The 17,292-nt window shown below is 46.9% G+C and overlaps 1 protein-coding gene across 1 annotated transcript in view; it reads left to right on the plus strand.

Moving 5' to 3' along the window:
- Positions 1–1,756: 1,756 nt before the first annotated feature.
- The window catches only part of PELI2 (pellino E3 ubiquitin protein ligase family member 2), a 183,069-nt gene continuing 167,533 nt past the window's right edge, over positions 1,757–17,292 (plus strand). Inside the window, exon 1 of the mRNA XM_026000634.2 lies at positions 1,757–2,161. Within this exon, the coding sequence (XP_025856419.1) occupies positions 2,085–2,161 (77 nt within the window). The 5' untranslated portion in view covers positions 1,757–2,084. The remainder of the gene's footprint in view (positions 2,162–17,292) is intronic.

Here is a 17,292-nt window from a genome sequence, read left to right on the forward strand (position 1 = left end):
TATAATAACAGGGGACTGCGTAACCACGGCATGATTCTGAGAGATCTTTGCTAGTCACACATCTATATGGCAAGTAGAAGCAGAGCGTACGTAGATAAGGTAACGTTAATCAAACAGAAAATTCAGACAGAAATTCATATCAAAAGACAAGTGAAAACATTCAACTCATTAGTGAAGGATTGTGGGTTAAAACTACAACAGAATATATATTTAAAAATACAGAGAATATATGAAACATGCAAAATAGCTGTATTTGGTTGAAGTATAGGGTTTCTGTACTTAGCTGAAACAAGTTAATGGTTTAAATTTTTTTGTGTGTTTGGCTTACCAACCATGCGGCTAGAGTTATTCTGAAATAATTTATTTCTAAAGCCACAATTTAAAAAAATCAGTTAATAACTGAAGCAAAGTTTTCTGAAGCATCATGTCACTATAGTAATAACCTGTCAGAGAATGTTGGGCAAAGGGTGTTGAACCGCAGAATGGAAGGTTGCAGATGTAATTATTATTTTTTTTTCTAGCCCTTTCCTTAGGGTCACGGCTAATCAATCAGTCACTGTTTATACATAGGGTAGCTTTTGCAGTATTTATTTCTCTAAATATGTAACAGTCTTGGGAGGCAGTGACTGCCATTAATACGTCGTTTCTAGCATGTTAAGAGTCCTTAATAAATGGTAAAACAATAAAATCTTGCATGATGAAAAACCACAGTCACTATATCTATTATATTCTGAACCATTTTATCTTTTAATATTCATGGGAGAAACAGAGGCTCCATGCAGAAGCCAGAAGTGGGGCTCGATCTCACAACTCTAAGATCACGCCCCAGACGAAAGGCAGGCGCCAAACCGCTGAGCCACCCAGGGACCCCCTACTCTAAGCCATTTTAAAGTAGTAACTATTTAGAAAAGCATTATAAGCAGACACTGCATTGAGTCAATTACCATAATAAAGGAACATTTATATTCACTAAAAACGTTCACCCAGGTAATTTCCTCTTAACTTCTTAGGGAAATGAGAGAAGGTATGGGAAGAGTGTATGGAGTGTGGATTATAAGCAACTTATTATTATTAATTATTATTATTATTATTATTATTTTAAATCCTGTGGAACCCTGCTGCTCACAAATCGGGTAGCAACATCCTATACACTGGCGGGGTGTTCCCAATGCCTTCAAAACTCAAAGCACCCCGTAATGCGGCGGCAATGAGCAAACTGTCCAGATTCCTAGAGGTCTGCAAGCTTCGGGAGACCGGGTTGGAAGAGGAGGCGCCGGGGCGCGAGCACACCGCCGCCAGCTGTGTTCCTCTGCGCCGCGACGCGGGCACGGCCGAGGGGCTGTAACCCCGGGAGGAAGTTCTCTCTGGGCCTCTAACAACCCGCGCTACCGGGCTAGGCTCGGGGACCCGGACTCCTGAGTTTCCGGGATCCCCCCGCGGCCTTGGGCTGCAAGGGCTGGAGACCCTGTGCTGTAAGTTTGGGGAAGGAAACGAGAGAGAGAGAGAGAGAGAGAGAGAGAGAGAGAGAGAGAGAGAGAAAATAGAGCTGCTCCTTTAAGAACTTCCTTTCCCTTTTACTCTATGTTTACATAACACGGGGGCCGATCCCCCGCGGGGCCCGAGGGGGGCGGGGCGGGGGCCGCGGGGCTCCCACCTGCCCGCGCGCCGGCGGGGCGGCTCGGCGCTCCTGCCCCCGCCCTCCCCGCCCCGCCCCGCCCCGCCCCCGCCCCTCCGCGCTCGCGTTCCCCCTCCTTCTTTCCCGCGGCGGGGCTCCGGCGGCGGCGGCGGCGGCGGCGGCGCTCGGCGCGGGCAGGTCCCCCTGCTGCCCGGTCCCATTTGTTGCCGAGTCCGGCTCGGAGCGGCAGCGGCGCGCGGAGCTCCGGGGAGCCCGGCGGGGGCAGCGCACAGCCACGACGGAGCAGCCCCGGGACTGGCCGCCCCGCGCCCCCTTCGCCGCGGTGCCCTTCCCCGGCGCGCTCACCCCCTTCTCAGGATGGGATTGTAGCGGCGGCGCGGACTCGGCGGGGATCGCGGCGGAGGCGGCGGCGGCGGCGGCGGCGGCGGCGGCGGCCGACCGGGGCTCCATGTTTTCCCCCGGCCAGGAGGAGCACTGCGCCCCCAATAAGGAGCCGGTGAAATACGGGGAGCTGGTGGTACTGGGGTGAGTGCCGACATCGCCGACCCCGGGAGCCCGCATCCCCGCGCGGGGCCGGAGCGGTGGCTCGGCCGCTCTCCGAGGGGCGCTAGGGGGGCCCGGGGCCCGCGCCGGGGACGGTGCCCCGCAAAGGCGCGCGCGGGGCGCTGCGGAGCCCGCCGGGATGCGCCTTCCCCGCGGAGCGCGGCGGCCCCGGGGGCAGGCACTGTGGCGCCCCCGCGCCCCCGGGGCGCTGCGCTCGGGGACCGAGTCCTCGTCCGGACCGGGGCGGTGGCGGGAGAAGCCTCGTTCCACTTCCCCGCGCGCCCTGGGTCGGGGCCGGGGCCGGGGTCGGAGGAGACCCCTCAGTTGGCGAAGCTGAAAGGCCGGTGGGGCCGGGTCCCCGGGGGCCCTCTGCCCGGCGGACGGCGACCCCGGGTCCCGGGAGCTCGGCGCGCGGCGCTGCGGGCTCGGCCGCCGCGGGCGGGGGGCTCCGCGCGGTGGGCGTCCGCGGGCGGCGCTTTGCATATCGTTATGGTGACCGCCGTGGGCAGCCGCAGCCCGGGGGCAGTGAACTGTCTGTGACCCGGGCGGGCAGGCCGGCCCCGGGGCTCCCCGGCGGCGGTGTCCCGGAGGGGGCAGGGCCGCGGGGGCGCGGGGGGCGCGCGGGGCCGCATCCCCACGTCCCGGGCCGCGGCCTCGCCGAGGTCCTCCTGGCGGCGGGGAGCTCGCCCGCCTCGGCTCCCTCTCCGCCTGTGAAAACCACATTTTGAAGATAGTAATTATCTACAATCGTTAAACGGCAGCAATTAGAGACTTCATCTACTTCCTGAGTTTCCTTGTGACATTTCTATTGTTTACCCTTAATAAGCCGGGAAAGAGGCTTCGCAGGATTAAAACCGGATAAAGTGGGCAGTGAAAGGGGAGCAGCATGGGGAGGAGGGAGATGCAGGAACACTCGGGAGAGGGAGCAACTTGGATTGAGTTTTTGGAGAAGAAAGCATTATTTTCCGCTTCGGGATGTGTCACTCCTGGGATCCCGCGCTTTTGTCCTCCGTTCAAAGACTTGTGTTCAGACGGTCCTGGGTGCTGATAGGTAGGCTTAGCCCACGTCCGAGGAGCCCAGGGTATGGACAGACTCAGGGAACTCTGAAAACCGTGTTTTGATGACTGAATACCTCGAAGTAAGTGCAGACTGAAAAATAACTTGGAAGACAAGAATTTTTAAGGGAAGCTTCCAGACACAGTACAGCTGGAAGTTGTCTAGTTCTCCTCTTTTGTTGCTACAGCATTAAGTGGAGTGTGATTGGAAATCTCATTACCTATTTTGAAGTTTGCAGATAAGCGGTTTTTCTCACCTGCGAGGTAATTGCACTGAAAAGACAGATGTCAGGGTTCCCTGGAAGGAGAGCTGGGTGACAGGGGAAAAAGCAGGAGGTGAGCCTGTCTTATGTAACCTCAACCCAACCTAATTTTGTGGAGTTTGGTTTTGTTTGTGTGTCTGGCTTCAAAGTATGTTTAACATACTTTGTGAACCTGACACAAGAGATTAATTTATGCCAGAACCTTATTTCATTATTTCCTTTTGAGGAAATCATTGTTGAGATGTTTCAGAAAAGCAGTGTGCGAGTGGGCCTGGAGAGGTTTTGTGTTTATAGCTGGAAGTGCAGGGCGTTGCAAAGCCGTGGAAGGGATTTATTTATACCCAGGATTGTCCTGGTATCACAGGCTTACTCTGAAGTAGGCTATGTAATTACATTGCTCATTGCATGTGCTTTGTCCTTGACTGGTGGCTTTCCAGGAGACACTTAAGTGTGACATAGTTGGCACTTTCATATTTGGGGGCCAGACACTGAGCAGTTATTTGTGCACATAATATGTGCCAGCACTGCTGAGGCACTGAGGATCCAGCAGTGAGCAAGGAGCTTTCATTTCAGTGTGGAGTGGTAGGCATGAGCAGAGAGAAACATGTAAACAAATGAATAATACATGGCAATCTCAGGTGTTGCTAGGTTCTCAACAGAAGGTGGTTAACTTAGGGAATGTCTGCCCTAGATGGGTATTGCTTTCTTTAGCTGGCGTTCCAGGCAGGTCTCTCTGAGGAAGTGAAATGTGAGCTGACATCAGACCGCTGAGAAGATACTGGTCAGATTATTGAATACTTGAGAAGAATGGTGGTCTTTTTTCTTTTCCTTTTTTTTTTTTTTTTTTTTTTGAGAGTAGATTTCAGACTTTCTAGAAATATTGGACACATTGAAGAATGCTGGGGAAAGAGTGAATAAATAGGTAGACTTAAAAGAGACCCTTACTAATTTGTTTCCTACCCTCAGGACTTGAGGAGGCAATGCCCTCCCTCTTAAAACAACAATAACAATCAAATAATTAATATCGACTTTGCATATCTGATCACCTGGGACATAAATATTGGTAGAGAATTTCTAGTAGGTTTTATTGATAAAATTAATCTTGACATCTAAGAATGGCCAATACTGATGCTGATACAAGCTTTTGCTTTTTTTTTTTTAACTTGTGTAACTACCTTTCTGTTCTCTTCTAAATTTCTTCTTTTTTTTTAATCCCTCTTCTATTTTTTTCTAAATTTCATAGTTAGAATTTTAGAAATCCTGGGGAGCAGACTGAGGAACTATATATATACATATAGTATATTTGCCTTTGTACATATATGCATATATATGTATGTGTGAAGAGCTATATATGTATTACGTCTATATCCGCATGCAGATATATGTCTTTTCATGCATTCTACGATGTTAAGGGAATTGCCAGGTAGTTAGGATGTTAGTAGGGTCATCACCTTCTCAGTGGATTAGTGGAATTTCATTATTTCTGGATTCCAGTCAGTGAATGTATCATGCCACAACCCTTTGTTGTACCCATTATGTAATTCAAGGTCGAGAAAATGGTCTGTCAGGTCTTTCTTGCTATTCATTTTAAAGCTGGCTGATGTGTTAAAGTTGGGAAGACATGTCTGGATTTGAGAAGGAGTTCAGTGTAGTGGGGAGAGCATAAAGGAACAATCAGGAGACCCAGACTAAATCTCTGCTTTCTTGCCAACTAGCTTTATGACTTTGTCTTAGTCTCTTACTTTGTCTCTGTTTCTTTGGAGGTAATGAAATATGATTGGGTTCAGTAGTCTTTAAGGGCCCTTCCAAGTCTATACCCTGTGATACTGCTCCTTGGCTCAAATATGGAAAATGCAGTTTACATTCTGTTAATACTCTTAAGGTGATGGTGTTAGGATTCTAATGAGAATGGTCTTTGAATAGCAGAAAAGACCAATGCAATTACTTTTTTTGAAATAAATATGTGCAAAACAGGCTTTTTAAAAAAAGTTGTAATGATATGCACATATTTGGCTCATTGGTGTCCAGTTATATGTGAAGGCATTCAAATTTGCTAAAACTTTCTGTTCTAAACTTAAGAAAGGCACAAATGTTTTACAACTAAGCTAAATAGGCTGGAAAAGCCAGCTTAAGAAAGAGATCATCTGGATGAGATTTTCAAAGTGAAGGGGCCTGAGAGGTCCTAGTGTACCTTTAGCCCTTTTATTTTACTGATGAAGAAGAAACTGAGGCTCCTGGAAGGAAAGAGATTTGTTCAGGTTCACCGTTGAGCTGGATCACCGGGTCAGTGTTTCCCACTTCAGAGCAGATTCCAGCGATGCTGTTAGCTCCTCAAAGCTTCAGATTTTTTGTAACTTGAATGGGGGGCGCTGAATCCCTTTCTGGATTCAATCTGAGCATGCAGCTCTTGCTGACTAATGGCCCATCATAGGTTTTTGGAAAAATATTGCTTACTTTTAGTTCCCCTCACCTCACGGTTGAGTGGATAATACATTATACAAGGCTTTATTTTTAATTTGATGCTTCACCAAATGTATTTTTATTGGCTCTCCCAAACAGGATTTTCAGATGGAATTCAGGAAATCCTTAAACTGGATTGGGGAGGAAAATAAATGTCTATTTTCCCTATAGTCAGACTGAAATTTAGCAATTGCACTCAATTATGAGCATAGGCAACAAATAGAACTGCTGCTAGATTTGCTATTTGTCACATTAATACAGAGTTGCTTATATTATTGTGTCATAACTTAAAACTATCTTGATAACTAAGTATAATTATTTTTACTTGTAATTCTTTGTATTTTATATTATGCATTTAAACCTTTTTTTTTTTTTTTTTTTGAGAAGGGTTCAGTAGGCTTTACCAGACTGCCAAAGGGATTCTTGGCACAAAGATGGGTTAAAAACTTCTACAAATGAATGCTTATCAGTATGACTGAAAATGAAGTATTTTAGTGGAAATTGATCAAGGTCTTCAAAAGACTAAAAGGTCAGGGTTGATGGTGGGGGAACCTACCTTTTTTCCTTTGGATGGTGCAGCATTCTATCAGATAAGACAAGACTGTTGCTTGAAGAGCTTATGGTCTTTACTTTTTTAAACAAGCAGCTCCCAATTTCTATATGCTGTTTTTGTTTTAACCTTGGCACTTTGCCTTGACTACCCCTCCCTTTGGTAGTAATAAGAAACCTTAAAATATACCCTAATACTTTTCCTTTTCTCATCCTCCTCTCTAATTTGGGCCCAAAGACTTCAAACACTGGTATCTTTTATAGACTAAAAGGTCTTTGAACTTTTTTTTCTTACAAAAAACAAAATCTTTACTGTCACTCGGCATGTGGGGTGATCTGAAGAGCTCAGATCTGTTTGTGTGGATGAAGTATCTAATTCTGTAAGCTATTAATGGTCATGATGTTACTAGCTTTGGGTTGCTATATTTTCCTTTACTAACTTTAGCCTTGTTTGGAGTATGTGGCTGTCTATGTGGTTTCTTGTCTGACTTTCTCAGATTTATTTGTTTCTCTCTGTGACACATCAAGACTGACAGCTTCATTAGGACTTTTCATTTCTGGTTGTATTTCATCATGTGATCCATATTTGGGGATGCTTAATATAAACAAAGCTAAAACCAGGTTGGTTCGGGTCTTAGCAACTTTACCAAACATATTTTGTTCAAGAGATAAAGCACACACCCACAAAACACTAACCCCCCCCCACATCCCACATCCCAGTTGCTGTATTTGAGGGAGACCAATCTTGTCACACTGGGGTAATGATTTTGTATCTGCTGTCAGGAATCAGCAGCATAGTGTCCAGAAAATAAGTTATGTGGGGCTGTTGGTTGGCTTTTGAATGGAGACAACAGCAGCTTGGTGGATCTCATTGGTGTGAGAAAAATAACTGAAAAGGAAATTTGAATGTTGTTTGACTTAAGTAAAGATTTCTCCTGGGATGTGCAGAGCCTATTTTATAAAAAGAAAAGTGAAGCTAAGAATGATTCAGTTATTAGTTCTCACTGAGCTTATTGTCATCTTTGGCTTCTGGAAAATAAAATGATAAGAGCAGAAGGTACTTCATATTTTTTAGCTTTGTCTAAATCAGCTATTCTCAACGACTCTCAAACTACCTCATACATAATGATCAATTTTGAGTTACATGTCCAGTAATTTATGACAAGTAATCAAATGTTGATCTTTCAAATGATTCTGAGATGCCCCTTTAATAATGTCCATTTTCACCCACTTGCATTCTGATATGTTTTCTCAAGTAGGAGAGAAAGGGATGGAGCTAGGTCAGGCAAGCCAGGAATGTATTCATTCAACAAATATTTATTGGGTGTCTACTCTTCCAGACACAGAGAAGTTAGGGCAATCACGTTCCCTGCCCTCGTGAACTGCTATCTTATTCTTGTCACAGCTCCTCGGTGACAATCCAGTGTATAGTGGATTTATTTATTCTACAAATATTTGAGCATCTCCTGGCATAGGGTGTGGTGCTTGGCACCAGGGGATAGTGCTGAACAAGACTGGTACGGTCCCTGCCACTTCCGAGCCTGTACTCCAGTCAGAGAGATAGAAAACAACCTATAGAATGTAGGGTCACCTAACACTGTGCCTGGATAAGAATAGGATGGCTGGGAGCAGGTAAAAGGGAAAGAGAGTTCTAGGCAGAGGACACCCAGTGTTCCATGACCCAGAGGTAAGTGAGTGTGCATGCTCCTTTGAGGAGCAGAGAAAAGCCCTGCGTGGCCAGGAAGAGTGATTGAATTAAATAAGTGAGCCATGAGGAGGGGCGCAGGTCATAATGAACTTATAAATCATTGGAAAGATTTTTGGATTTTATCCTAAGGGCGTGGGAGACCAGAGTAGGGTTTTTAGCTCTGAAAGGAGAGTGGGGAAGGTACTTCTATGAAGGGTGATGCAGCCTAGGTCAAAGGAAAAAGAGGTGGAGGGAAAGGCAGAGGCCAGAGCCCCCAGGAGACTGGCAAGGAGGGAACAGTGTGAGCCAGCAAGCAGCTGTTTTAGTTCCAGATTCTGGTTCCTGTCCCTCCTGAAACCTAGTTGCACCCCCTGTCCAGAGCTCTGTGTGTTTGGCCATTTGTGCAGTGCCTGCTCCGGCATTGTCACATACAGAAGCCGATGAGACAGACAACACTTCACCGGGGGGTTGGGGGAAGGGGGGGGCTTACCTTTTAGGGGAGGGGTGGGCTGTGTACCCGAGTCAGCAAACAGATAGCTGAAACCTGTCATTTCAGAGGGTGCTATGAGGAAAATAAAGCAGGACAAGGGGGAGAGAGTGAGTGAGGGGGTGGGGGTAGGGGACTAGCAGGGTAGAGAGCCAGGGACCGGGCAGTGGGAGGCCCTGGTAGGCTGAATAATCAGGGGTGGCTTTTCCAAGAAAATAATCCCGTTTCCTCCGAGAGAGCCCACCTTGTTCAATTTTTATTTACTTTTTTTTGTTTAAGCCACCCTGAGTGGGTTCCGCTCTTACAGCCAGAGCATTATATTAGCGAAGGAGGCAGAGTACATAAACACATAACTGAAGGGAAAATAGAAGTGTAAACAAACATAGGACCTGCATTTAACATCCCTAGAGACAAACGTGCTTCAGTCCACTGTGCTCTTGCCGTGTGCCCAGTGGTGGTCGCGTTCCTCTAGGCTTCGTTGAACTGCTCTGGTTTCCCCGTGAAGCTGGCCGCTGCAGGGTGGGGACCCTGACTTGGCCCTACCTCGGGGTGTCAGGCACACCTTTCCAGGTGCACAGGAGGCACGCACCGAGTACCTGGCAGGAGTGGGTTTGTGTGGCGCGCTCCAGTGCCCCTCTCAGCACAGAGGAGCCCCGGGGCTCAGTGCATGGTTTTGGATTTGGAAGCATCGCACCAGTTCTGTAGCACAGCTGCGGTTTTGTCAATAATCCTCCCAACCTTAAGGGCTCGAGTGAAAGGCTCCCTGCTATGACACTAAACACGGACTTTACTGACATCAGATATTCCAGTTTCAACTTTTGTTTGTTTTTCTTTTTGTCAGTCACCTAACAGTCATTTTGTCACCTGCAGAAAGTTCTGCCTTGAAGGGAAGCTGGCCATCTGTTCTGATTCCACCAGCTGCTCCGAGCTGCATTGCAGTGTGCCATGGTGGCGTTGAAAGGCTGTGGTCATTAGTGCCTGTTAATGATGGCTGGAAATGCTATGGAATACGAGCCTCTTGGACGAAAAACCTAATAAATATGCATCAGGGGTATTTTCAGCGTCAGGTTTAAGACTATTGCAAGTCATTCTCGATTGAGGTTTTATTTCCAGCCGTCCACAAAATGCATCTCACTCTCAAACATTTAACTCTGTTCATTCCCTGCTTTTGTGCTCATGCAGGCTCTCTTTTTAGAATAAGAATCATTATTCCAAGCTTTGTGCTTCCATTCTAATTGGTACTGGCTTAACAGAATCCAACCAAGCAGGCAGTTGTGTGTTTGGCTTCTAGGCTGTTGGTGTGAAACTCCTGTTTACTATTGTCAGGGGCCTCCTTTCCCGTCTACACCTGGAATTCTTGTGCCTCGTGCTATGTGGTTATAGAACATTCTTTTGACAGTCAGAATTTGGGATGCATGAACAATTAGGGTTTCTGAGGCACTTGATTGATGAACTGATTACCTTAAGGAAAGGCCCTTTCTACACAGGGACCATAGACACAAAGGAGCGTGCTTCACACCAGATCCCAGAATTTGACACAGAACAGATCTGTGCCAGAGTACATTAGATTACACTGTAGTTTGGGTACTTTTGTTATTACATGCCTGTGGATAGAATTCAGAATGGAATTTGTACTTTTGCTTAGTAGCTATTTATCAGTTATATGGGAAAGTTATAGTACAGATAACTGTGCCATTTGTCAGCACTTTATGCTTCTCAGTATATTTTTTCACATGCCCGAACTATTTCCACTTGATACACATTTGTTGGTTTGACCTTGAAATTGTCCAGTGGGAGAATTGTCACCTTGTGGCCGTGTTATTGAGACAGACACAACCCTACTTTCCCAATGGTCTTGTAGTCAGTTGGCAATCAGGTAAGAGAACTCGGGGTTTTGACTTCATCCTGTGTTCTTCCCCTGTAGTCTTCAAATATAGCCCATAGGCATTCCCCGTGTGTCCGTGTGTGTATGTGTGTGTGTACGTGCACTGGACCTCCCATCAGGGGGCAAATCCCTGCCCCCTTGAATCTGGGCAGCTTTTGTGATTTGCTCTGACCTGCCCATGTGAGGGAAGTGACACTTAGTGACTTTTGGATGTTGCCTTAAGGGGTGTTTGTTGTGGCCCATGTTTTTGTCCTCTGTGTTAGTTGGCTAGAGCTGCCATAACAAAATACCACAGATTTGGCGTCTTCAACAATAGAAGTTTATTTTCTCACGGTTCTGAAAGCTGGACGTCCAAGATCAAGGTGTTGGCAGGTTGGGTTTCTCCTGAGTCCTCCCTCCTTGGCCTACAGACGGCCGTCTCTCCGTGTCCTCAGCTGGCCTTTTTCTCTGTGTGCCCACCCCTGATGCCCCTTCCCTTTGGTTTTAAGGACACCAGGCACATTGGATTACAGCCCACCCATATGACCTGATTTCACCTTCATTACCACTTTAAAGACCCTCTCTCCACATACAGTTGCATTCTGAGGTGTCCTAGGGGTTAGGACTTCAATATATCAATTCAGTCTATAATATCCACTTAGAAGACAGCCTTTAGATGAAGTCCTACTGCCCTGCTGGAGAGACTGGCCCCAGCAGGTGAAAGATTGCAAGAGAGGAGGCCTGGCCAGGCTACGGCCATCCCAGACACCCAGCTGAGGCAGCTGACCTGGGATTGAAGTTGTTTTAGATCCTTCAGCCCATCAAGCTGCCCAGGCCACTACATGGAGCAGAGGGGAGCCTATTCCCCAAGTTTTGCACATGAAGGAACCGTGGGTGTCTGTTGTTTTAAGCCACTATGCGTTGAGGTGTGTCCTTACACAGCGGTGGACAATTCAGATACCACCATACTCCACAGCATGTGATTCTGCTGTCAGACCTGACAGACTGATAGGAAATAATTCACTGAGCCTTTGTTGAGTTTTTTTTTTTGTTCCCTCAGGTTATTGATTATTTTAATAAGCACAATTTCAGCCTTTTAGATGAGTTATTCCAGACACTAAGTATTGTACGGTCTGAAAATCTTAACTAACAAACGCATTTGCGGAATAACTTTATCATGTGTAAGTCATCTCCGAGTCTCTCTGCATTCGTTAATCTCCATAATCAATATTATCTCCTGAAATTCATTGAGAGCACGGCAGGTGAAGAATGGCCCAGCTTAGCTGAGAAGCACGCTTCTGGTACGCTCGAACATAAGTCGCTTTAACCCAGGGAGCTAATGCATCACACAGATTTTTAGGCTTTTAAAGGCCACCTGACATGAAATAATAGAACCCATAGAGATTTGAGTAGGGGAGGTAATCTGTACTAGTATCCTGCAGGTACCAGCCGATGGATGGGCCAGAAGAATGTTTTAACACTGCAGTTGGGTGGTGGGATGACAGGATGAAGAGCTCATTTGTGTCAGATGTACCTGTCTGTGGCTGTCAGCAGTAAGAAGGAAGCATCGTTCCTGAAGTACTTTACAGGTCTCATTCGCACCACGGAGATGGATTATGTGTGGCGGGAGAGGCAAGCAGAGGCAGCCGAGCTGCCCACCACCTGCACTGTTCTCACACCACCACACATGTAGCATCCCCCAGTTACCACCTCCAACCGAGCACCTTGCCGTGAAGAGAGAGAAAAAGAGATTCCTTAAAAAAGGGGAAAAAAAAGGCTTTATTTATTCATGAGAGACACAAAGACACAGGCAGAGGGAGAAGCAGACGCAGACTCCCTGCACGGAGCCTGATGCGGACTTGATCCCAGGACCCTGGGATCATGCCCTGAGCCAAAGGCAGACACTTAACCACTGAGCCACCCAAGTGCCCCAAGAAAAACAGAGTCCTGTAGTAAAGTGAATATAACTTATTGAGTTTCCCTAAATTCTCTTTAGGGAACTTTAACCTTTGCCGTTTTTAATCAGAGGACCTAAAACATATAAAATGCAGAGTTTTGCATTCAAAATGTATAAATTCAATGTAAAAGGATTTTTAAAAAAAGATTTTATTTATTCAAGAGAGACGGACAAGGAGAGGCAGAGACACAGCCAGAGGGAGACGCAGGCTCCCTGAGGGGAGCCTGATGCAAGATTTGGTCCCAGAATCCCGGGATCATGACCTGAGCCAAAGGCAGATGCTCAGCCACTGAGCCACCCAGGCGTCCTTGTACAAGGAATTTAAGTAAAGTTCTAAATGATCTGTTTTGTAGAAACAATATAATCCAGTGGCTTTTAAAGCTTACCACTACACTAAGACTTTTGGGGTACCAAATTGGGAGATAGATGTGTTTTATCTCATGTATCCTCTGTGTATGTTTAATTAAAAATAGGAGCCACTGTACACGCCAGAGATTAAAGCACTGACAGACAGACACACTAAGTATCAGCCACACAGGAGGGGTGAGTTGATGCTGCTGTTATTGCTGTTTTGATGCTGCTGCTGTTCTCACATGTAGGAACCCACATAAGCGATGCCCTCTAGGGGCATATAATCTGAGGTCAAGATGCATAACTTAGCAACAAACCACACTACTTGGTGTAGAGGGGGGCTGGATGGAGGCAACTGTTATTTCCAGTGCACTGGGTGCTGGATTCTGTTAGGGGTTTTGCTTGATCTGTCCCAGGAATTAGATTTTATTATTCGGAAAGGGAAGTGAGGCTCCAGTTTCAGTCATTCACCTCATCAGTGCTGGGGCCTAATTTGAACGTAGGTTTGTACGTATTGCTCAGAAGCTTGTTTCTCTCTACCAAGGTGAAGGTCAGAGACGTGTGTATTCCTGAAAGATGGGGAAGGATACCCTGGAGCAGGTGGCCTCAGAGTGGAGTTTTGAAGGGTGACCTGGGGTTTTATAGGGCAATAGTAGTAAAGACATGGGGTGTTTGGCTGGAGGCTAAAGTGCTTGAGGAAGGAGAACTGTCAGCGCATCAGCAGCTAGGGATGCAATGGGTAATAGCCTAGTGGTCCCTGCCTTCATGGAGCTCATAGCCTGGCACAAAGGATGGACTTTAACCAGATGAAGCCTGGCAGGTGCAGGCAGGAGATGCAGGGTTTCATGGGGCGGTAGCACAGGGTAGAAACCTGGGATGTGTTAGGAGGGAAGGATTCCATTTAGGCTGAGATGAGGAGGGGAGTAGGAATTAGCTGAGGGTCACAGGGGGAGAGTGTTGTGTCTAAGATACATTTAGAAGCTGAAGAGCTGAGTGACAGTTTGGAAATTGGGGGGTTGGATGTCCAGTGTGATGAGAGAGATGTGACGGGAAGGTCCCCTTAGGGGCCCTGTGAAGATTTCAGGCCTCTGGGATTGGGAAGCCTTGGCATTTGGGGAGGTAGTGCTTGTGGAGCTGTCAGGCATAGTTTCAGTCTTCTGAGCAGTTGCCTTAACTAATTCTCGGGACTGGTTGGATCTCCTACTGGATCTGCATTTTCTCTTGTAGATCATGTCCCCCTCCTTGTCACCAAGGGACAGTGGCTCCCACCGGGTCTAGCGATGAGGCATGGTGATGATGGATAAAGTGATCATTCATTCACATACTAGTGTGTTTGGGAAACTTACGCAGGAGCCGTGAATGTGTTGGGGCCGGACCCCACCGGTCGGAGCAGATCCAGATCCTTTAGACACTCAGCCTGCTGTCCTCTGGAGCCTCACTTTCCCTGAACCCAAGGTTGGCATGCCTCGCATATTATCCACCGGGTAGAGAGAATGCACAGCCCATGGCCCTCCTTTCCCTGCCCCGCGGGGGCTGCGTGTGCTAACCTTGTGGTGAATTCCTGGGACTCGGCTGGCTCTGGCTGAGCTGTGCCGACAGCAGAAGTGTGGGCACAGGTGGGACCAGCAAGGCCCATAGAGCAGTGCCTCTCCTGTTGCCAGGAGAGGGGAGCAGAGCAGATTCCTGTCCTTGTAGTCCATGTGAGGTGTCTGCCGTCTGTCCTGTTTGCTTCCCGTTGCTCCCGCATCAGCTTCTGCCTCACCTTCAGGGCGCTCTGCTGCTTTTGAGTTGAAATGGAGATCCCCTATCAGAACTGGGTGTTGTTCTGTACGTTGGCAAATTGAACACCAATGAAAAATAAATTTATTACTAAAAAAAAAGAACCACCATTTAAAATCATCATTAAAGAGGGAGCATTAGCGTCTGAGCTTTCGCTTTTTTTTCTGCATGGATGAGGAAATTCCAGCTAGGCTGTTGCTTCTCAGCCACAGGTTCTGTTTCTTTGGCACACAGAGGTGTGCAGAGGGCCTGTGCATCCGACGTGGTGGTGATGTCTCACTGCCAGGTCCTGTGCAAAGTGCTGCTCATGCATTTAAGTTCTGACCAAGGCAGATGGGTGCCATCACTAATCATTTCATAGATGAAGAACTTGAGCCATGCATGCCCGCCAAGATGCTTGTCTGGCATCACTGGACTATCGTGTGACTGAGCTCTGACTCAAACCCAGGCCTGACTCCAACACCCTTGTTTGTAAATCCTGTCTCTCTCGTGTGTGTGTGTGTGTGTGTGTGTGTGTGTGTGTGTGCGCGCGCGCATGTGTGCGCATGCAGTTTTGCATCTTTATTTTTTAGACAAACCCTTTCCATACTGCATATTCTCATTAAACACAGTGACTCAGAACCTCACTCATTTAATGAGGTCACTAGAGAGGTTAAAGGTGTGTTTTTTTTTTTAATGTTTACAACTTATATGAACCTTTTTTGGGGGAAATTGCTTACATATGTGCTTTGCCCACTCATGTATTACATTCCTAGTAGACTTAAAGTATGTGATCTTTAGGGAATAAAACATGAATCCTCCTATCTGCCACCTTATTTACCTGAATATATTACAGTTATGTTCAAGAAAGACCTGCTTTATAATCTGCAACAATTCCAAGTTCATTTCTCTAGTCTTGAAACCACTTTGTGGAGTTATTCCTCCTTCCTTGAGAAAAGCTCTATAACCTCCTTGGTTGTGGCATGTGCTCCTGAAGGCTTTCTTTTTTTCTTTTGCTGTTGGTGATAACAGGCTAGCATTTACACTTTGTTTATAGCTTGGAAAGGGGGCTTCAAGCTCTTGCCCTCTCAAGTAAAGGTCTGTCTTTGCTTATTTTTTTTAAGATTTTATTTATTTATTCATGAGACACACACACACACACACACAGAGGCAGAGACATAGGCAGAAGGAGAAGCAAGCTCCCTCTGGGGAGACTGATGCAGGACTTGATCCCAGGACCCAGGGATCACCACCTGAGCCAAAGGCAGATGCTCAACCACTGAAGCACCCGGGCATCCCTCTGTCTTTGGTTAGACACTAAAGTTGCTGCACGTTGATGTTTCCTTCCCTGCTTGCCAATCTTCCTGTTAGTATCGATTCAGGGAAAAGACTTGGTGGCTTCCCTGCTGTCTCCTCTCTATCAGTACCTCATATCACACGCTTCTAGGGCGGCCCTGGGGTAGCTCATCTGAGAAGCATCGGGCAGCAGCAGTCCAGGAAAAGTGCCTTTTATTTGCTATTCTAAGTGTTAACTTGGACCAGATGCCAACTTTATTTTTTTTTATTTTTTATTTTTATTTTTTATTTTTTTTTAAGATTTTATTTATTTATTCATGATAGTCACACACACACACACACACACACACACAGAGAGAGAGAGAGAGGCAGAGACACAGGCAGAGGGAGAAGCAGGCTCCATGCAGGGAGCCTGACTTGGGATTCGATCCCGGGTCTCCAGGATCATGCCCTGGGCCAAAGGCAGGTGCTAAACCGCTGCGCCACCCAGGGATCCCCAGATGCCAACTTTAAAGGCTTTGATGAAACTGTTGGCTTAGACCCTTCTGGAAGCTGGTGTAGCTTTACACTGTATGTACTGTTTCAACCTTCCTGTGAGGGTGGTTAGCCTGTTTGGTCCCAGACGTGGTAAGATGCATATGACCCAGAGTTTCTGAAAGCAGTGTTCTTAACTACCAGGCATCCTAGGATACCAGGTGGTAAAATACAAAAGGACAAATATAGCATCTTGATAAGCAATATTATGTATTATATGGGGGGAACCAGACACTTGGAAGCGCTGCAGGAAAGTAATTCAATCAGGAGGTCCTGATAATGTAATAAACCACACAAGGGTGAAACTCATGGTTTACACTCACTAGAACGCCCTTCAGTAGAATTTATCGGCTTATGGTGGTGGTCTGCCCACGTTCTGTGGTTTTAAATATTAAATAACACAACTCACTTTTTTCCCCAGGCAGAGAGAAGACACCACCAACCTTCGTCACCTCAATCATTTGTGTGCCCTCCTTCCCACTGCGTCCCCCACCTAGAGCTCTTATGTGAGGTTATTAGTTGGAAGTCCTGTGCCCAACACTTAAGTGTACAGACTTCGTGTTGTATAAGAAATAAAACTGCTCCTCGATTGTGCCAAGTACAGTTGGTACTGTGGTGACAGGCCTTCAGGCTGTCCTCTGAGGGACCCCCGTGGAAGAGGAGGGAAGAGGAGAACCTGGTTCTACTCTGAATCAATGCTTCAGGGGCAGCTGTGCAGAGTTGCTTCTCCTTTGGGAGGTAGCAAGGGGCTGAGCAGGGGGCTTTCCCTTAGCTCTTTCTCCTTGCTGCTGCACCGTTCACTGACCACAGGAGACAGTGAGAACTTGGGGTCCCTTGCATGGTGTGGGAGG

This window comes from Vulpes vulpes, chromosome 6, assembly GCF_048418805.1.
Source record: "Vulpes vulpes isolate BD-2025 chromosome 6, VulVul3, whole genome shotgun sequence".
In the NCBI taxonomy this organism is placed as follows: Eukaryota; Metazoa; Chordata; class Mammalia; order Carnivora; family Canidae; genus Vulpes; species Vulpes vulpes.